The 21791-nt window shown below is 52.0% G+C and overlaps 1 long non-coding RNA gene and 2 gene segments (V, D, J or C); all 3 read right to left on the bottom strand.

Annotated features, from left to right (window-relative positions):
• Positions 1 to 557: 557 nt before the first annotated feature.
• Positions 558 to 5709, bottom strand: LOC128091726 (Ig heavy chain V region 914-like). The segment is given in 2 exon segments: positions 558 to 1421; positions 5656 to 5709. Coding segments are annotated over 2 exon segments (387 nt in total).
• A 3660-nt stretch (positions 5710 to 9369) lies between these two features.
• LOC128091742 (uncharacterized) lies at positions 9370 to 12521 on the bottom strand. Its single transcript, XR_008211503.1, has 2 exons — positions 12021 to 12521; positions 9370 to 11710 (listed from the first exon to the last, which is right to left on the bottom strand). It is a non-coding gene; the product is annotated as an uncharacterized LOC128091742 (long non-coding RNA).
• A 34-nt stretch (positions 12522 to 12555) lies between these two features.
• On the bottom strand, positions 12556 to 13885 carry LOC128091727 (Ig heavy chain V region C3-like). The segment is given in 2 exon segments: positions 12556 to 13466; positions 13781 to 13885. Coding segments are annotated over 2 exon segments (369 nt in total).
• Between the last annotated feature and the right edge of the window lie 7906 nt (positions 13886 to 21791).

Genomic DNA, 21791 nt, shown 5'->3' with positions numbered 1-21791 from the left:
CCTTAGAAGAAAAAATTCAAGACACAGGTCTCAGCAGTTAAAGTGATGTCTTTAGTGCACTGTCTTTTGGGATGGGAAAGGGGAGATCTTTCAGCATTTACCAGAACCCAGAGAACCCATCAGCTCAGTCTCCACACTGACAACACTGGAGGCTCCAGCCTCCAGAGTCAGGTAGGAGAAGGCAGCAATCATTGTCTTGCAACATGATAACACCACACACCATGCCAATTACAAAAACATGGTGCACACAGACAATTTTGGCTGCACAGTCATTCTACAACCACAATACAGTCTGTATCTCACACCTTCACACTCCCATATAATTGGGCTGATGAGAGATGTATTCCATGGGCAACATGTTCTGGGAACAATGCCAGCATAACAGCTGTGGAACTGTGGTTAAGCTGCATTGGTGCAGGTATTTACCAGCATGAAATAAAGGATCTTCATCACTGCTGAAAATGCACAGCTAATGCTGTTGACTATGTTAAAAAATGTCCTGCAACTGTGATTCTGCTCTATCAAATAGTGTTATTGAGCTCTTGTTACCTGTTGAAGCTTCTATGGAATCACATGGCAGGTATCGTTTTCAGTGTAACCTATGTAATTTGAAGGGTCTCAGATTGCCCTGCTTGCTGCAAGGCTACAGACCTTGCATTCCATCACTCTGAAATGCCATCACTCTGAAGACACATCAGATCTATTCAGCCACTGCTTTGCTCACAGAGAAACATGGAAAAAGCCATCCACCGGTGATGAAAGCAGGCAATGCTGTTGCTAGAAGTGCCCAAGTGCTTTTGAGTACCCAAGAAAAGAAGGAAATCAAAAGCAGGTGCAGACATGCTGCAGGTAGGAAGGCAGGTAAAGTGGCCGAGCTGAAAGGGTGACCAGAAATACTGTGAATATAATCCTCAGGTCACAACACTGCTTTTGTGACTCAGAAGTCATGGGAGACCTGGCAGAAAGGACAGGGTCATCTGTGGTGTGCAGTGAAATTCCCTCACTGTCCAGAAGCCCAGAGATGCTCCAGCTCCTGCCAGCTCTGTGGTTCTGCAGCCAAGGCTGTGTCTAAGAAGGGGATTTTTGTTACAGCTCTGCAGGATTTCCTGTTCCCGTGTGAACAGCACAGAAGTAGCGCGCTGAGTCGTGTGGGCGCAGGGCACGGAGAGACAGAAAGGACACAGAGCGGGAATTGTCTCGAGTGACTGAGGATCGACCCTCCAACTCTGGGCTGGATTCAATATATGAGCCTGTTGTGATGTAGGATAGCCACTTGAGATGACCACCGAGTGCCTGACGGTACCACAGAACATGGTAATTTCCAAAGCTGAAGCCGGATCCCTGGCAGGAGAGCTGCACGGACTCCCCAGGTGCTCGCACACCTCCGCCAGATGCTTCCAGTCTCCACTGTGCACACACTCCTGCAGAAGGACAGCATCAGGAAGCAGGCATTGCACATCCATGCCAGGAGGACGTTCCCCACAGCCCAGACAACAACTGCCATCAACTCAGAGCTGTGAAGCTCCTCTCTCGTGCCGCAGCCCCAGGCCAGGGGCGCTGCCCCAGCCGCCCTCCTCCTCGGGGCTCAGCCAGGGCCGCTCCCGCAGCATCCGCGTCCCTGCGCAGCCTCCCTGCGCCACGCACGACAGCCGCTGCCCGGCACCGAAGGCGAGCTCCGGGCCTCCGCGCGCCCGCCCGCCCGCGGGGCGGCAGCAGGAGCAGCGCCCGGCCCCGGCCTCGCCGCCCTCCGTGCCCGCTTCTCTCTCACCCGCCGGCCCCAAGGCCAAGGCCAGCAGCCACGGCCCCAGCCCGCCCGCCATCGCGCCCCGCCGCGCCGCCGCCGTCTGCCCGGGAGGCGGACGCCAGCGGAGCGGGGCCGCGCTCGGGCCGCCCCTCGTCGGGCCCCGGCGGGGCGGCACCCCCAGCTCCGCTCCGCTCCCGCTCCCTCTCCTCTCCGCCCTGCCCGGCTCCGCGGCCCCTTCGGCGGAGGACTGGGCGGCGCGGAGGGCGGAGGTGGGGCTCTCCTCTCCTCTCCTCTCCTCTCCTCTCCTCTCCTCTCCTCTCCTCTCCTCTCCTCTCCTCTCCTCTCCTCTCCTCTCCTCTCCTCTCCTCTCCTCTCCTCTCCTCTCCTCTCCTCTCCTCTCCTCTCCTCTCCTCTCCTCTCCTCTCCTCTCCTCTCCTCCCCTCCCCTCCCCTCCCCTCCCCTCCCCTCCCCTCCCCTCCCCTCCCCTCCCCTCCCCTCCCCTCCCCTCCCCTTCCCCTCCCCTCCTCTCCTCTCCTCTCCTCTCCGCCCGGCCCGGCACCGCGGCCCCTTCGGCGGAGGACGGGGCGGTGCGGGGGGCGGAGGCGGAGCGCGGTGCCGCGGCACTCGGAGCTGCGGGCCCTGGGCTGATCCCCGCGCAGCGCTCCGTGCACTTCGGGCCCGGGCCGAGGCCGCACGCAGCTCGGCTGCCCCACGCACGGGCTCTTGGCCCACAGCCTCTCCTTTCCCGTGCCTCCCCGAGTCCCGCACCGACATCCCTCCGTGGCCTCCCTCCCCTCCGCTGACATCGCACCACGAGGCACCATGCGAAAACCCCTCTCGAAATCCATTGTGAGATGAAACGGTCTAGTTTCAATCTCTAACAGAGACCACTCCAGATTGCAAGTACCATCTGATGAGGGAGAGCTAACTGTAATTCTGTTCCGGTAGAAGGAATAGTGTTTTTGGGACATGCAGGTCTGGAAAGTCCAGGTTGATTCCTTGCGTGACTGCTATGTGAATATGAAATAAAAGTGCGTCGTTCAGGACAGGTACGCATCCAGACAGGTCTTGGATACCTCCACAGGAATTTCTACAGCCTCTCTGGGCAACCTTTTCCAGTGCTTTCTTATCCTCATTGCAAAGAAGTTCTTCTGCATATCTGTGTGAATGTCCTATGTTCCATTTGTTGTCCACTGCTCCGTGTCCTATGACTGCACCCTCATCAAAAGAGTCTGGCCTCATTCTATTGCCTCCAGTACTTCTGATGTTTATAAACATGGATCAGATCGACTCCGAGTCTTCTCCAGACTGAATTAGCTCAGGCCTCTCAGCCTTTCCTTATACAGCAGGTGCTCCTGGCTCTTCAGCATCTCTGTCGCCCCCCGCTGGACTCTTTCTAGGAGATCCCAATCACTTTTTAACAGGGAAACTCCTTGGTATGCTGCAGGCTTGAAGCAGAGTGGCTGGAAAAATTTGTGGGAGAAACAGACATAGGGCTGTTGGTTGATGCTGGGCTGAACAAGAGCCAGCAGTGAGCCCAGGTGTCCAAGAAGGCTGATGGATGGCATCCTGGCTTGTGGCAGAAATAGTATTGCCAGCAGGAGCAGGGAAGTGATCATCCCCCTGTACTCAACATGAGTGCTGTGTTCAGTTTGGGCCACTCGCTACAAGTAAGACGGTGAGGCCCCAAAGCATGTGCAGAGAAGGGCAACAAAGCTGCTGAGGGGTCTGGAGCACAAACCTTACGAGGAGTTGCTGAGGGAACTGTGATTGTTTAGTCAGGAGAAGAGGAAGCTCAGTGGAGACATTACAGCTCTCTGCAACAACCTGAAGGCAGGCCGTGGTGAGGTGGACTTTGGCCTCTACTCCTGCATAACTAGAGATTGAACTAGAGGGAATGGCTGAAGTTGCACCAGAGGAAGTCCAGGTTGGATATTAGGAAACACTTCTTCTCTGAAAGAGTGATCAGGCGCTGGAACTGGCTCCCCTGGGAGGTGGCTGAGTCATCATCCCTGGAGGTGTACACATAGATGTAGTACTAAGGGACATGATACAGTGGATATTGGTGGTAGGTGGACAGTTGGACTGGATGATCTTGGAAGTCTTTTCCAGACTTGGTGATTCTACCTGGACACAGTATATGAGATGTGGCCTCATAGGGTAGAGTAGAGGGGGAGGATCACCTCCACTGACTGCAGGTCACACTCTTGTGAATGCATCCCAGGACACCACTGGCCTTCTTGGGCACAAGGTCACACTGCTGGCTCATGGGCAACCTGCTCTCCATCAGGATACCCAAGGGCACTGCAATTCCCTAGCGGCAGGCTTAGTGGGAAATGCTGAACCAACAAATGCATTCAGGTTCACTGCTTTCTCAGCATCCTCTGTTACCAGGGCACTCACCCACTCACCTCTCTCAATAGTGGACCAACAAATTCCCAAGTCTTTCATACTGACAAAATTCAAAAACTGCTCGTGTTATCCATGAACTCCTTTGCAAGATTTAAATAGTGGTGGCCCTTGTTGCACCCCTGAAGAAACTGACAGCACTCCCATATTCCTCTCACATGGACAGGCCCTTTTCCCACATTTCCAACACTTCTTGCCTTTCAATTCATCCAAGACTCCTTGCTCCAGGGAGGCCTCCTGCCAATTTTCCCAGTTTCTTTTAGGCATGAATTGATCTTGATCTTGGCAGAGGTAGTGTTAAACTGCCAACCAATTCCCTTGGACCCCCTTACCTTCTAACTCTCTGGCCATGGCAATCATCTAAGTAGGTTGTTGAGGAGGACTCAGAAATGCACCCGAAACCACATCAGGCATATACATTTACCCATGGCTTTGCTGACTGATACATGGAAAGAACGGTTCACGGCTGTTGCAGGAAGCAGGCAAGGCTGGTGCTAGAACACAACTGTTTTCGAGGACCCAAGCAAAGAAGGGAGCCAAGAACTGATCAATCCGGACATGCTGGGGGCAGAAAGGTAGAGTGCTCAATGGTTTGCTAACCAGAAATATGCTGCACATAACTCCCATGTTACAACACTGTTTTGGGACTCCAGAGGAGGAAAAGAGTGGTGATGGAAAAGGAGCTCTTGCAGAAAGGACGGGGCCATCTGTGGTGTGCTGTGACATCCCATCACTCCCCAGGAGCAGTGCAGAGCCTTACCAGCACCTTCCAGCCCTGTGGCTCCAGCAGGCTTGGCTGTGTCAGGAAGGGGTTTTTGTCACAGATCTGCAGGATTTCCTGTTCCCGTGTGATGGCACAGAAGTAGTGTGCTGAGTCTTCAGGGTGCAGGTTATGCAAGGACAGAGAGATTATAGCTTGGGAATCGTCTCGGGAGCCTTTCACTCGACCCTCCACCTCAGGGCTCGATCTAACATATGAGTTGGTGCTGATGTCAGACAGCCACTTGAGATGACCACCAGGAGCCTGACGGTACCACCAAACACCTCCGAATCTGAAGCCATATCCACGACAGGAGAGCCGCACGGACTCCCCAGGTGCTCGCACACCTCCGCCAGATGCTTCCAATCTCCGCTGTGCACACACTCCTGTAGAAGGACAGCATCAGGAAGCAGGCATTGCACATCCATGCCAGGAGGACGTTCCCCAGCCACCCTGACAACAACTGCCATCAACTCAGAGCTGTGAAGCTCCTCTCTCGTGCCGCAGCCCCAGGCCAGGGGCGCTGCCCCAGCCGCCCTCCTCCTCGGGGCTCAGCCAGGGCCGCTCCCGCAGCATCCGCGTCCCCACGCAGCCTCCCTGTGCCACGCACGACAGCCGCTGCCCGGCACCGAAGGCGAGCTCCGGGCCTCCGCGCGCCCGCCCGCCCGCCCGCCCGCGGGGCGGCAGCAGGAGCCGCGCCCGGCCCCGGCCTCGCCGCCCTCCGTGCCCGCTTCTTTCTCACCCGCCGGCCCCAAGGCCAAGGCCAGCAGCCACGGCCCCAGCCCGCCCGCCATCGCGCCCCACCGCGCCGCCGCCGTCTGCCCGGGAGGCGGACGCCAGCGGAGCGGGGTCGCGCTCGGGCCGCCCCTCGTCGGGCCCCGGCGGGGCGGCGCCCCCCCCTCCCCTCCCCTCCCCTCCCCTCCCCTCCCCTCTTCTGCCCCTTTAACTGCTATGCAACCACACAGGAAATGCAAGCACTTCTCACATGCAAATGGAACTTTAGCCCATCCTCCATCACTTTGCAAAATGGATTGCAGTGCCCCATGGGCAAATAATTGTCCAAATGCACATACTTATGTCCCAAGATGTGAGAGTAGCAGCTGAAGTACGTGCCCCTGTGCTCTGTGTGTCTGTATACTGCGGAGGCGACAGTTTGGATAGAGGCACCTAACTCACCGCACTAGCGGAGAGCCGTTACCACAATGATCCACAGGGGTTGGTGGAGGAGTTGAGCTAGGCGACAGATTAGGCTGCATTCCATCAGCACAGCTCGACAGGGCCGTGCACGGCTTGTAAGTGAGATACATCAGTTGAGGTGTATCACCCTCTTCTTTCCTCCCACGTGGGATGCTGATGCCACACACAAGAGTCTGTGTGACTGGACACACTCTGTCTCGCAGCTCTTCAACTTGTTTCTGCCTACATAATGGTTTTGCCTATATTTTCCCTGTCTGCCTTCTGCAAATGAAGACAGTAACATCTCTGTTTGGCAACACGTAACATGCTGCTGTAGGACCATGCTGGAGACCTCCCCCTAAGCAAGAGCTGCAGGGTTCTGCTGGAACTTCAGAGCTGGTCCTGGAGGTGGTAAGTTGGCCTCCCAGTGGCCCCATATCTCTTGGTGCTGGAGAGCTGCAACTTCCACATGGCACCTCCTGAGCCTGTGTCCTCTTGGACAAAGCAGCCCAAGGCAGAGGTGCAACCCCCCTGTTCCTGAACTTCGGCCCAACATCCACTCCCAACTTCATGCAGAAAGGATCTCCCAGCACCCCATGCCCACCAACCAAACAACAGAGGCCCTACAGGAATCTGAGCAGATAAGAACCCAGATATGTTGACAGTAAAGGTTTGGAGAACATGGTTCAAGTTCCTCCAACTCATCTGCTAAAACTCATGTGCATGACTCAGTAGGAACCAAGCTGCTGGGACTCCTTGGCAAAGCAGTGAATCTCTCTTCTTTATGCTCATCTGATTCAGCAGGAACCCAGAAATCCCCTTAGGACCTCTGCAGCCAAGGAATGGGAAACCTAAGGGGACCAAGCCCTGGCAAGTATCATGGTCTTGACTGGTTCCACGTTTTTAGGGAACACAGCCAACTCCACATAGTTTAAACATCCACTCTCTTCACTCTCTTTCCATTCCACCTTTTCTCAGGTGCTCCAGCCTGGACCTCTGAGAGGAAGTCTGAGACAGAGCTGTAAAAAGGGATTTGCAGAGGGCAGAGGAGCCCATTGGAACAGGAGATTTGAGGGTGGGAAAAGAAGCAGTAAGTGTAGAGCTGGGCTAGTTGTCGGGTACCCTGAGACACTCAGGGCTGTCCCAGCATGGCAGGACATGCCATGTCCTCTACAGCCCTCAAACCCATGAATTACTCAAGTGTTCTTGCCCAGGCATCCTCCATACCCTGTTTGTTGGAGACCCCAACAGAAATCCCTCCTGGCCTCAGTGTGCACATGTGAGCATATGTACATGGGGCCATGTACGTATATGGACATGATGAACAATGCAGGGAAGGGACTTCTCATAGGTGCAGGGGAAAATAAGCTCTGCAGTACAGCTTCTTGTGCTGCACTTCTCTGGGACTCCCAGGACAACATGAGGTTTCAAAATTCAACTCTGGTTTTCTGTGTTAAATATTTAGTCCTTCAATGCTTGTTGTGTTTCTTCTGAACAACTCTTTCCTTGTTTCTGTCTACTTTCAGTGAGACTGGGAAGACAGGAAGAAGATTAGGAACATGCTCAGTTTTACTCATGCTTGTGAAAGACTCTGCTGCTACAGCAGTACCTTTGTTCTCATTTCTGAGAAAAGAAGCCCAGATGAGACTTAGGAAACTTTACTGAAGCCAACCACAAAATACCTGGCTGGATTTAGACTTACTTCCTTTCTGTTTCAAATTGAAGAGGCTTGTGGTTCATTGTACTGAACCCAGTCCCTCTGAATTAAGACTCAAACAGAGTCAAGGTGTTGATCAAGCAAGAGTGTGCCTTTATTTCTTAACTGATGAGCAAGTGAAAGAGGGGAAGAAAAGGAGAGGAAAAAGAAGGGGAAGGGAAAGAAAAAAAGGACAGGGAAAAGAAAAAGGAAGGGGAAAGTGGACAGGGAAGGGGAAAGGAGAAAAGGCAAAGGGGAAAAGTTAAAAGGAAAGGGAAGAGGAAAGGGGAAAATGAAAGGGAACGCGAGGGGATGGAGGCAAGGGGGAAGGGAAAGGAGGAAGGAAGGGAAAGGGAGATAGTGGGAAAGGGAGAGGAATAGGGAGAGGGAGAGGGAGAAGGAAAGGGAAAGGGAAGAAAGGGGAATGGGAAGGGGAAGAGGGAGGGGAAAGAGAAGGGAAAGGGGAAGGGGAAGGGGAAGGGGAAGGGGAAGGGGAAGGGGAAGGGGAAGGGGAAGGGGAAGGGGAAGGGGAAGGGGAAGGGGAAGGGGAAGGGGAAGGGGAAGGGAAAGGGAAAGGGAAAGGGAAAGGGAAAGGGAAAGGGAAAGGGAAAGGGAAAGGGAAAGGGAAAGGGAAAGGGAAAGGGAAAGGGAAAGGGAAAGGGAAAGGGAAAGGGAAAGGGAAAGGGAAAGGGAAAGGAGTCACCACTGCAGATCTCATGATATCGTGAAAGTCCTTCCCCCTCGATCTCTTTCTGGGGATGTACTTTTGGCTATGGGGTTGGGAGTGCCTTTGATGCCGTGTGACAGTCCCTGTCAATTGGGCAAGGAGCTCCTGCCAGATGGAGAGTGGTGTCACACGCCGTGTGCATCCATACTGCCATGCTTCTCCCTTTGCGTGGTGATCGTGAAGGGCTATGGTTCAGGGGGAGGACCCAAGACCTTCTTAAGCAAGGCGACTAACTCCTGCTTCTCCATTGCACTCATGTTTGTTTTCACCTTTCACACGAATGTTACAGGACAGTTTGGGTTCTGAGGAATTGACAAGATTGTTACAGTTTTGTCTCTAGTCACCAGTTAGCTGCAAGTCAGTCTCTTGACCAATCAGAGAGAAAATTCAAATGTGGTTCTGTATAGAGCAGTCATAGTCTGAGTCAGAAGGAAACATGGCACTTTATCCCCACCACCTTCCTTTGTTGTCCTGCCTGTGATTCAACCCCTGCATCCTTTTCCAGCTCTCTGCTGCAGAAATAGGCGGCTGTTTCTGCAGCTGTGGGTGAAAGCACTTCCAGGTAGAGTTGGTTCCTAGATGCATTTGCAGAGCTGGCAAAACAGATCTAGAGGAATGATGCAAAGTGCTGGAATAACATGAAACGCTGCAGTAGGACTGGATTCTGCAGGTCTCTGACAGGAGGAGGATCTGCCTGACCCATTCCCAAGCATAGCCACTGTCAGCAGTGGGTACAGCAGAGATGTGGCAGGTAAGCATGAGAGAATCTGTGACCTTCCCAACCACTGGCCCAGAAGCCTCTGCCTGCAACTGACAAGGGGCATCTGCAGCCTCAGGAGCTAAAGATGAACAGGCAGTGAGAGCTCTAGCAATTACTTTATTTACTATACTGCTTTCCCAGACTTCTACTTGTGGTGCTACAAATGCATGTCTCTGAAGTTCTTGCTCCCTTTATAGTCTCGAATCTGTGAGAGAAGCACACAAACAACACCAAACAACCAAACAACCAAAATACGACCACAAGACGAAGCACTAAGGCAAATGCACAGATATTCATGTTATTGGGGAAAGAGCAAAGGAGATATACAATGAACTCAGCCTTACTCCAATATAGGTTTGTTAAATCCACCACCGTTAAAAAAAAAAAAAAAAAAAAAGACAAATGTGAAAGATGCCTCATTTCGGATGTAAAAAAGATTTTGTCTTTCCTAATTCATCTTCTCTGAGGGTCTTCAGACATCTCCTTTCTCCCACTGAGCTCCCAGGTGACCCTTTGTACTTTCCTCTTTTCCCATTCTTCCCTCAGAGAACAAAACTCGTGGACTGAACTGAACTGAACCATGCCCAAAAAACAAATCAGGGCTCATCAGGTGGGCCATTATAGGGTGTCCATCCTAGTGGGAAATGATGGAAACTTGTTTCCAAAGCTGAAGTAGTTCAGGAATGTGAGGAGTAAGGGTTGGTGTGAGAAATGGGAAGAAGGAAGCTCGCAGCCATGTGCAGCTGCTCCAAGCCACCCCGGTACTGAGTGGTGTAGAGCACAGGAAAGGGTGCATGTGAGCTTTGGTCCTTCATTGACAGCTATCCCTGTCCCATCTCTGTCTTTGGTTCCAGCATGAGCCCCTCTGGTGCCAATGTCAGTGACACTGACCTCAATCAGAGGGTTGGGCTTGACCAGGATGTTCTGACCAGATGTGACTCTCTTGTGTTTTCTCTATTTTCCTTTTAAGAATCTGGTTACTGTCAGGCTGAAGGGTCACCATGACAGCATGGTTCTCTCAAGTGTTGTGGTATAACCCCAGAAGGCAGCTAAGCGCTGCAAAGCTTCTTGCTCTGTGTCTCACGCCTCTTCCACAGCAGGACAATGAGCGGGGCTGTAGGGAGTAAGACAATGAAGTGGAGGAAAACTTGAGAGAGAATTGGTTTAGCAAAGGAAAAGCACAGGCCATACAAGGAAGAAAAAGGAGAAAAAAAAAATCTCTACTTCCAACAGCAAGTTCAGCCACTTCCTGGAAAGCAGGGCCTATATGCACACAGTGATTGGTCTGGGAGACAAATGCCTTTGTAACAAGTGTCTCCAGTATTACTCCAGATTTTATTGGTGAGCATGACGTCATATGGTATGGAATATCTCTTTGGTCTGTTTAGGTCAGGTGTCTGAGCTCTATCCCACCTCTTCTCCACTCTCAACCTACTGATCTTTGGCAGGGGAGCAGGAGACAAAGCCTTGGTGATGTGCCCGCGTTGCTCAACAAGAGCCAAAACACTGATGAGATACCAACACCATTCACAATCCAAGGGTGTCATGGTTCTATGTTTTTTTGTTTTGGGGTTTCAGTATTCCACATCAAAACATCATGTAGTATACAGGGTATTAAAGTGTTAATGCCCCAATTCCAAGTTCCTATCCCTGTACATTACAGCAGTCACGGGATCTGGCCCTTCTGGGTGGGGGTGGCGCTCTCTTGCTGCCTTGCAGTGGGTGCTGGAGGTGCTTTCCTGGCCGTTCCAAGCTTTTCAGGTTTGACTCGGTCCCAGGAACTCTCTCTCTCTCATCTTGTCTGATTTATTAATCTCAATTTCAATTAAATTGTATATATTGTGTTATCTTGTATTCCAATATTATAGTAAAATAAGTTTTCCTCTATAGATTGTTGCCTTTGTTCTTCTCCTCCCTTCCTTCCTTCCCATTTTTGTGGGGCTGGGGTGGGAGGGGAGGGTGGGGGCCTGTTGCCCCTGTCACAGACATAGATTGATCTGGTCAACTCCGTGACAAAGGGCAAAGTATGGCATAGAAAAAATTAATTCCACCCTACTCAGACCCAGTACAATCTCTACCCTTTATTCCATACCATTTGCATGATGATCAGGTTCCACACAAATAAATATACGTATCCCCTGATCATCTTTCTATCCAATATATAAATCTGTATATTCTCATTAACCACTATTCCCTGTCTCTTAACAGATACTGCCTTCCTGTACTAAGGGCTTCTCCTACTTCCCAAGACATCCATAAGAACAGTAGATGATTTAGACCTCAGCTGTCAAGGTGGTCACTTGGAACATGAGAAGCAGCATGTTGAATTCCCGGAGGCCTGCACCAGCTTTGTCCAAGTCACTGCTACACTCAACTTACCAGGTTCCTTGCCAAGTTCACTCTTTCTTGATCCAGTTAGTGTCTTCTGCAGTGCTTTCCTACAACATATAACTCTAATTATAGATTAGCTTCACCTAAGGTTAAATCTCATTGAAGTACACACTAGATCTTTGCATCCTTCCACATCATCCAGCATGGCTAATTCTCTCAGCTACTGAATACCTCCCTCCATGGCAATTACTTGCTTTGGTAATTTACAGTATTCTCCTTGAAGGGTTACCTTTCCTTCACATTTGGCAGGAATCACCTCCAGAGGCTGAGGACTAGTGCCCGTTTTTCCAGTTGCTAAGGGGAAAGAGATCCCAGGCACTGGGCCTTTTCCCAGCATCAGAGAAGCCAGTCCCTTACCTAAATTAGGTGACTTCTGATTCTATTGTTTCTTCTTGACTAGAAAGGTGGCTGATACCATGGTTGGTTGGCTCCTTGGTTTAGCAACAACATTGTTTTGTCTTCAGACCCAGAGACCTTCAGTTTCCCTTGAGGGTGCAGAATAGTATTGAATAGAGCTCAAATAAACATGCTTGATTTGGAGTCAATTTGGCTGTAATATGCAGGGAGCTGAGTCTACTCCTCTGGCCAGATTCATGAAAGCTGCTTGCTGCCTCCTGGGTAGTTGTAGTGCATTTAGCACAAAGTGACCAAGCAAGCTAGTGCCTGGGAGCAGAGTAGGAGAGAAGTTTTTTGAACAACTAGAGACTCTCTCAACCTTTCTTTTACTATATTCTGAAGGCTGTCTCCTAAGGAAGAGCCTTAGGCACTCTGCAGGAACCTCAGTAACCCCTTTATTGCCAGCAACTGTACGGGGCTGGGGCTGTAGGAGACTTCCCAGCCCTTGCTCTGGAGTAAGGGGAGTAACCTTACTCCAGTAACCTTACTCTCCTTGGTCTGGAGAGGCCTGCTGAGATGTTTCTGGTACCAGGCCACATAAATAAATATAGGAAGCATTGGAGCTGTAAGTACATTACAGGGTCTATGTGTGCCTTGCTTGCTCTCACACTGCAGGCCTTGCTGCTTGGATCCCATTAACCTGAAATGCACATCAAGCCACAGCTGGGCTGTTCATCCATTGCTGTTTCTTTTTTGTGCTCCTGGAAACGGCTGAGGGCTGGATTGGTGGTGGGAGTGTCAATGCAAACAGGCAATGCTGCTTCTGAAGCCTGAGTCAAAGGGAAGAAGGGGACAAAGGGCAGGCAGAGAGGGTCTGCAGGCAGGAAGAGTGGCCAAGCTGATTTGGTGACAAGAAATACACTGAGCATCTTCCTCAGCTCAAAATACTGCTTTTGAGAGTCAGTCAGGATGAGTGGTAAAAGGAAGAGAACTGTTGCAGAAAGGACAGGGCTGTCTGCGGTGTGCGGTGATGTCTCCTCACCTCGTGGAAGCAGCCCAAAGCTGCCACAGCTCTCAGTAGCCCTACAGACGCACTCCAGTCCATGTCTTCCTGGTAGGGTTTTTTGTTAACCATCAGCTGGATTTCCTGTCACAGTGCAATGCTGCAGAAGTAGCGGGCTGAGTCCCCTGGATGCAAGCGGTGAAGGGAGAGAGATGCCATGGCTTGGGAGTTGTTCCGGGAGACGGTGGCTCGACCTTCCACAGCTGTCCCATATTTCTTTGTAGTGCCAGCCTGGCTGCCGATGAAGGACACCCACTCAGGAATGCCTCTGGGGGTCTGACGGTACCAGCGTATGTCATAGACGCTGAAGCTGAATCCAGATGCCTGGCAGAACAGGGACACAGAGTCCCCAGATGCTCGCACATCTCCACCAGACTCTACCAGCTGGTACTGTGTGCACACTCCTGTGCAAGGACAGCAACAGGAGCCAGGTCAGTACGCATCCAGGGCAGCCATCCCAATCCCACAGATAATAAACTCATGAGATGTGAACCTCCTCTTTCCTACTAAAGCCTTGGACAGGGGCGTTGCTCCTGCGAAAGAGGATGCTCCCGCAGCATCTGTATCCCCACGCAGCCTCCCTGTGCCACGCACGACAGCCGCTGCCCGGCACCGAAGGCGAGCTCCGGGCCTCCGCGCGCCCGCCCGCCCGCGGGGCGGCAGCAGGAGCCGCGCCCGGCCTCGGCCTCGCCGCCCTCCGTGCCCGCTTCTCTCTCACCCGCCGGCCCCAAGGCCAAGGCCAGCAGCCACGGCCCCAGCCCGGCCGCCATCGCGCCCCGCCGCGCCGCCGCCGTCTGCCCGGGAGGCGGACGCCAGCGGAGCGGGGCCGCGCTCGGGCCGCCCCTCGTCGGGCCCCGGCGGGGCGGCGCCCCCCGCTCCTCTCCGCTCCTCTCCGCTCCTCTCCGCTCCTCTCCGCTCCTCCCGGCCCGGCCCTGCCCGGCCCCGCGGCCCCTTCGGCGGAGGACGGGGCGGCGCGGGGGGCGGAGGCGGAGCGTGGTGCCGCGGCACTCGGAGCTGCGGGCCCTGGGCTGATCCCCGCGCAGCGCTCCGCGCACTTCAGGCCTGGGCCGAGGCCGCACGCAGCTCGGCTGCCCCACGCAGGGGCTCTCGGCCCGCAGCCTCTCCTCGCACGTGCCTTCCTGGATGGCCTCCCTCTCGTTCCATGACATGGTATCATGCAGAAATCAGCCTGTAAGCCTTCAATTCCATTCTCCTCGTTGCAGCTCCATCTACTCCCCCTGTGCTCTACCAGAAGTCTCCGGGCTCCCCCTGTCTTGTCCCCATTAAAGCTACCTTAGTGCAAATGAGTCTGCTGCATTGCCCATGGCTGCACCCTGGCGGAAGGCCACTGCCAGGAAAAATGGTGCAGTTATTCACCAGCACGAAATGAAGGATCTTCTTCATCACAAGTGAAAATGTGTAACTAATGGTATTGACTGTGTTAAAAGATAATGCCCTCTAGCTGTGCGTCTGCTCTGTCAAATGGAGTTATTGTGCACTTTGAAACTGTTACAGTTTCACTGGAACCAAATAAGAGACACTGCTTTCAGAGTAACTTATATGCATTGCAGGATCTCAGTTTGTCCTGCATGACCCAACACTGCAGACTGTGTTTGTTGGTTTATATCATTCTTAAATGCACCTGAAACCACGTCGAAGATATTCACTTACTGCTTTGCTCACAGAGACTGATGGAAAGAAACCATGGCTGGTGGATGGAAGCAGGCAATGCTGTTGCTAGAAGCGCCCAATGTGCTCTTCAGTACCCAAAGGAAGAAGGAAAGAAAGAGCAAGTGCAGATGTGCTGAAGGTAGGAGGGGAGGAAAAGTGGCCAAGCTCATCTGGGGACCAGAAACATTGTGAACTTAATCGTCAGGATACAACACTGCTTTTGTGACTCAGGAGAATGAAAGGAGTGATGAAGTGAAAGGAGACTGTGCAGAAAGGACAGGGTAATCGGTGGGGTGCAGTGATGTCCCCCAACTGTCCTAGGAGCAGACCAGAGCAGCTCCAGCTCCTGCCAGCTCTGTGGTTCCAGCATCCGTGGCTGTGTCTAAGAAGGGGATTTTTGTTACAGCTCTGCAGGATTTCCTCTTCCTGTGTGAACAGCACAGAAGTAGTGCGCTGAGTCGTGTGGGCGCAGAGCAAGGAGAGACAGAAAGGACACAGATTGGGAATCGTCACGAGAAACGGAGGCTCGACCCTCCAACTCTGGGCTGTATGTAACCTGTGATGCAGTGTTGATGAAGGACAGCCACTTGAGACGGCCACCAAGTGCCAGACGGTACCATAGTATAGGGTAATATCCAAAGCTGAAGTCGGATCCCTGGCAGGAGAGCCGCACAGAGTCCCCAGGTGCTCGCTCACCTCCTCCAGACACTTCCAGTTTGAACTGTGCACACACTCCTGTAGAAGGACAGCATCAGGAAGCAGGCATTGCACATCCATGGCAGGAGGACGTTCCCCAGCCACCCTGACAACAACTGCCATATACTCAGAGCTGTGAAGCTCCTCTCTCGTGCCGCAGCCCCAGGCCAGGGGCGCTGCCCCAGCCGCCCTCCTCCTCGGGGCTCAGCCAGGGCCGCTCCCGCAGCATCCGCGTCCCCACGCAGCCTCCCTGTGCCACGCACGACAGCCGCTGCCCGGCCCCGAAGGCGAGCTCCGGGCCTCCGCGCGCCCGCCCGCCCGCGGGGCGGCAGCAGGAGCCGCGCCCGGCCCCGGCCTCGCCGCCCTCCGTGCCCGCTTCTCTCTCACCCGCCGGCCCCAAGGCCAAGGCCAGCAGCCACGGCCCCAGCCCGCCCGCCATCGCGCCCCACCGCGCCGCCGCCGTCTGCCCGGGAGGCGGACGCCAGCGGAGCGGGGCCGCGCTCGGGCCGCCCCTCCTCGGGCCCCGGCGGGGCGGCACCCCCAGCTCCGCTCCGCTCCCGCTCCCTCTCCTCTCCCTCTCCCTCTCCTCTCCGCCCGGCCCGGCTCCGCGGCCCCTTCGGCGGAGGACGGGGCGGCGCGAGGGGCAGAGGCGGGGCGCGGCGTCCCGGCACTCGGAGAATCACAGAATGCAGCGGGTTGGAAAGGACCTCAAGGAACAATCATGAATCTCCAGCCCCTCTGCCACAGGCAGGGCCACCAACCTCCCCATTTAATACTAGACCACGTTGCCCAGGGCCCCATCCAATCTGTCCTTGAACACCACCAGGGGATGGGGCATCCACAGCCTCTCTGGGCAGCTGTTCCAATCTTTCCACTCTCATAGTAAGGAACTTCCCCCTGACATCCAAACTAAATCTTCTCTTCCTCGACTTCAAGCCATTTCCCCTTGTCCTGCAGTTATCTACCCTTTCAGAGTTGACTCCTCTCCTGCTTGTAGGCTCCCTTTAGGTACTGAAAGGCTGCAATGAGGTCGCTCTGCAGCCTTCTTTTCTTCAGGCTGAACAAGCCCAGCTCCTGCAGCCTGTCTTCATATGGGAGGTGCTGCAGCCCCCTGATCTCTTTGTGGCTCCTCTGGACCCTCTCCAACAGCTCCCTGTCTTTTTTGTACTGGGGGCTCCAGACCTGGACACAGTGCTGCAGATGGGGCCTCACAAGAACAGAGCAGAGGGGGACGATCACCTCCCTGTCCCTGCTGGCCATCCTTCTTCTGATGGAGCCCAGGATGCCAAAATCCATGCAAAGAATTTGTGCTCGTGGTGGATGCCAAGAGAAAAGTAGGCTGTTGTGACTGCAGTGCTCTTGTGGAGCAGGATCACAGAGAATAAACAAGGCTGTTCACACACCTAGCAAAGCTAAACTGGAAAATTTACAACTAGCACTCATTGATTCCTTCTGCTAAAGCAATACATTGGTTCTTAAACTAATATACTGATTTTTATTGCTAAACCAGCCTATGTCCATGCCAAACCATAGCCTATATAACTATGTAGACAGGCTGAGAGAGCTGGAGTTTTACATTCTGGTAATTCATTGTTTTCTGCAGTACTCAGATGAGATCTCTGGGTCCCAGGTCATGACTGGGCTGGAGCTGGAAGACAGGGCACTCAATTTCTGCACTCTGCTAGGAGCATGCTGGAGACAGTCCTGGGAGCCCTGTCAGCATCTTGCCCACATCTTGTACCACTCCATGGGCTCTGGTTCTTTTGATTCTGTCTTATAGTTGTGACAATACTGTCACAGGGATCATCTGAATCACAGCCTGACCCTCTGATTGACCACCTGAGGCAAGCAGTGAGTCAGCCCTGGGAGCACAGATGAAAGCAATTCTCCTGTGCTACTGGAAGGGGTGGAGCCTGGCTCCACCATTCCTAGACCCCATTTAAGAGCTGACTACCAGTGGGGAAGGTTCTCTTTTGGAGATTGCTCCTCTTGGAGTCTTCAGAGCAAGCCCAGCGCAGGGGGAAGCTTTCCATCCGTTCTTCTTTAGCGTGATTACTGGTTTAGCCTTACTTTCTTCTATATTCTTTAATTTGAATATTCCATTAATTGGAACAATATTCCATGTGAGGTTTCATAACAGTGGAATAAATGGCTGGAATCACCTTCTTTGCCTTCTGGCTACACTTCTTTTGATTCACGTCCTTCTTCTGATCCATCTCCTACAACACTTCTTCAAATTATCCCAACAAACCTCCATCATCAAGTGATCTTGTGACCAGGCCACGGAGGTAAAACTGGGCCTTGCTAAACTGGAGGCCCAGTTAACACGCACTAGCCTATGGCTCACCACACAGCATCTGAGCTTCCCAGAATACCTCCTTTTGCATCATATAATTTCTCAGCTCTCAAGCTATCCCTTCCTCTACTTGTGAAATACTGCGGCCTGAACAGTGAGCCTTCTTTCAAAGCTGACCTCCAGATGGATCTCACAACCCAGCGCTGTATATCAGCAGTATCCAATCATTAGCGAAATATTTATGATCATTAGTGAAATACATGTCCTGGACAAAACATCTCGTTAGCAAGAGATATGGCTTACATAAAGTGTTATGGGAATGCATCAACGTTTTCTTGCTCACAAGCATAGTGTCACTGCCTACTATTAGACAAAATTCCTTGGTTCCTCCTTGAGCCCTCGCAAGGCTGGGGGTGGAATCTGAAAGGGAGAATGGAGCCAGATGTTTCTGCCTAATTGTCACATAGACTTGTTTATTCAACAATGCAGTGTCTGGATACCCTTGTAGAAAAGATGGAGAACTCACCTATGTGTGGATGCACTGGGCAGGACTTTCCAGTAACTGGGAAAGGCTCTGCTAATCCTCACTGCAACCAGGGATCCCCAGAGATGGTGGATGTGGATACGGCCAAGTGTTAGGGCAATTGGTGTTGTATCTTCCTTCTCACTACAGCTGATCTCATATAGTAATGGGTAGGTGCGTAGCCCTCCTCTGTTTTATTCTTTCTGTATCGTTTCTCTTATCTCATTGCCTTAGACTTAAGTAAAGATTAAAAAAAACCCTCACATTTGGTGTTTGTGAGCTTTGTGCTCACCCCCATCCACTGCCAAAACAGCTGGATGTGAATACATGCTTGGGAAAGCTCTGTCTTCTGCACCTGCAGTTGCATGATACCACCTGATTAGTGTCTGCCCCAAAGGAACACTCACAATTCGGGATCCTCTATCATCACTTCTTGGTCCACTGCTGCAGAGCTGCTGCAGTGTGAACCGAGCACTGCAGTGAAACCCTGCATCTTTCCCTCTCTTTGCTGCTTGGATCTGCAGTGGGAATCTGCTGTGGGAACTCTGCACCGTTCCAGAAAAGTGAAACTTCTGTATTCCTCACCCTCCCAACAAATCCATGTGGCCTCTGCTAGGACTATGCTAGAACAGCTACTGTGAGTATATGCTGCTTCCTCTCATGTTGCTCTGGAAGATGGCTTCACTACTGCTGAGCACTGCTGGTTTCCTGACATGTTGCTCCCCAGCCACCTGGCCAGTGACTGCTGCAAGAGTACTGAGAACAAGCTGTGATGGCCCAAAGAATAGGAAAGGGTGAGCGCAATCCTGGAGGGGCATTGCAGTGGCACTGGACCAGTGGGAGATCTTAACCCTTCTTTTTGAATCAAGCTGACAACAGTTCAATCACTGGATCAATCAATCAATCACTGGATTTGCAGTGTGAATCACTTGTGGCAGCTCTCCACTGTTCACTTAAAGGGATTCTGGAAACCTCCATGTCCATCACCATCCCCACAGCTCTGTGCTCTCCCTTCCAATCTGTCTCACAACGTCCAGCTCCTGCTGGGGTGCAAACAGGCAAGAGGAAGGAGAGGAGTGGATGAAGAAGATGTTATCAGGATGACCTGGGATGCTCTCTCTATGGTCCCAGCAGGGTGCAGACACAGAACGCGCTGTCTCCCAACTCCAGCCCAGTGATGATCATGGTACAGAGCTCTCATCAGGCTGGTGTGATGGCCTGGTATTATGATTTTTGTTATCATTATTGCACATCATAACATCATGTAGTACACTAGGAGTTAAAGACTTAATGCTCCAGTTCCACAGATTGTAGATTTTTCTGGGTACCTCTTATTTATTAAATTACCTTACTTCCTCAGCTTGTTCCCTGTGTTTCCTTTTCACATCCATCACCCACATTTTTTTCCTACCACTCTAACCTTTACCTCAGAGCAGGGCTCTGTGGATCCCTCTGCACCATTAGTCATGGATTTGGGCCAAACAAGGACATACGGTGACACATGAAAGCCTCTGGTGAGCAAAAATGGGCCGTGTGGATGTAGGAGCCTCCCCAGTCCGTGCTCTGGAGGGAATACTGCAGGCGCCTGCTGGGATACTGCTGGTACCAGGCCACATAAATATAGGAAACATTGAAGTTATAACTACAACAGCTGTTCCCCAAGTAATGCCATCTATCTTACTATGTTGGCATGTGGGGACAAAGGAGGATGTTGGCGTTATGGCAGTGTATGTTGAATGCCCGCCAGTATTCCGTTACATCCTGTTGCCATGTAACAGACAGGCAGTCTGAGAATGGAGTGAGACATGGAAGAGCATATGAGGGAAAGGTGTGATGTTGAATTGCTCCATGTGGAAAGAACTGCACCCTTGACATTCACTGACACCTGCTGAACATTTATGGAGACAAAAAATTGAATGTGAACTCAGTAAGGCAGTGGGTTTTATGTTTTAACAGTAGTGGCAACACCAACAGGAAAGACAAGCCACATGAAGTGTCTGGATCAGCTTGACTGTATGAATCAGTGGATTACGAACAGGAACCTACGTATAGAGCTGAGTATTGGATTTCATGCGTTGAAAACAACAATGTCAGCATTGGAATAGAGCAAAGTATGCATCAGATGGAAACGCTGAAGGCTCGCACTGGAACAGAAAGAAGAGTGTAAGCAAGTTTGTCAGGAACAACTGAACCCATACGAGGCTCAAAGTGACAGTTTCCTAAATCACATCATAAGCAATGACAAAACATATTGTCACATCTATAGGACAGAGTAAAAGAGCCAGAGTCCATGGAGGGGTGACATGAGAATTCCCTATCAAAGAAAAAGTTCAAGACACAGCCCTCAGGAGTTAAACTGATGCTCACTCACTTTTGTGATTGGAAAGGAGAGATCCATGTAGATTTACAAGAATCTGGACAATCCATCAGCTCAGACTGCTCAGTCTCAGGCTCAAACCTTCAGCAGATTCATATGTTCACAATTCGGCTAGAGAAGAAGGCAACCATTCTATTGCAACATGATAACGCCACACACCATACCAATATGAAGACCAATATGGTGCACAATGACAATTTTGGCTGACCAGTCCTTCCACAACAATGATACAGTTCGTGTGTTGCACCTTTAGGCTGCCATCCCTTCGGCCGATGAGAGATGCAGTCTGTGGGCTACATTTCCGTGGGAACAATGCCAGCATAACAGCTGTGAAACTGTGGTTCAGCTGCACTGGTGCAGGTATTTACCAGCAATAAATGAAGCAACTTCATCATCACAGCTGAAAATGCACCGCTAATGGTGTTGACATTGTTGAAAGATAATATCCTGCAGCTGTGATTCTGCTCTATCAAATAGTGTTATTGAACTATTCTTACCTGTTGAAGCTTCTTTGGAATCACATGGCAGATATTGTTTTCAGTGTAACCTATGTAATTTGAAGGGTCTCAGATTGCCCTGCTTGCTGCAACACTACAGACTGCGTTCCTTGCATTCTGTCACTCTGAAATGTCCCAGAAACCACCACCCAGAAACCAGAATCAGATCTATTCAGCCACTGCTTTGCTCACAGAGAAACATGGAAAAAGCCATCCACACTGGTGATGGAAGCAGGCAATGCTGTTGCTAAAAGTGCCCAAGTGCTTTTGAGTACACAAGAAAGGAAGGAAACTAAAAGCAGGTGCACACATGCTGCAGGTAGGAAGGCAGGTAAAGTGGCCAAGCTGAAAGGGTGACCAAAAATATTGTGAATATAATCCTCAGGTCACAACACTGCTTTTGTGACTCAGAAGTCATGGGAGACCTGGCAGAAAGGACAGGGTCATCTGTGGTGTGCAGTGATGTCTCCTCACTGCCCACGAGCAGCTCCAGCTCCTGCCAGCACTGTGGTTCCAGCATCTGTGGCTGTGTCTAAGAAGGGGATTTTTGTTACAGCTCTGCAGGATTTCCTGTTCCCGTGTGAGCAGCACAGAAGTAGCGCGCTGAGTCGTGTGGGCGCAGGGCACGGAGAGACAGAAAGGACACAGAGCGGGAATTGTCTCGAGTGA

This window comes from Tympanuchus pallidicinctus, unplaced genomic scaffold (genome assembly GCF_026119805.1).
Source record: "Tympanuchus pallidicinctus isolate F22 unplaced genomic scaffold, pur_lepc_1.0 scaffold50, whole genome shotgun sequence".
In the NCBI taxonomy this organism is placed as follows: Eukaryota; Metazoa; Chordata; class Aves; order Galliformes; family Phasianidae; genus Tympanuchus; species Tympanuchus pallidicinctus.
The sequence above is the reverse complement of the archived record's forward strand: the minus strand, read 5'-3'. Positions and strand labels throughout refer to the sequence as shown.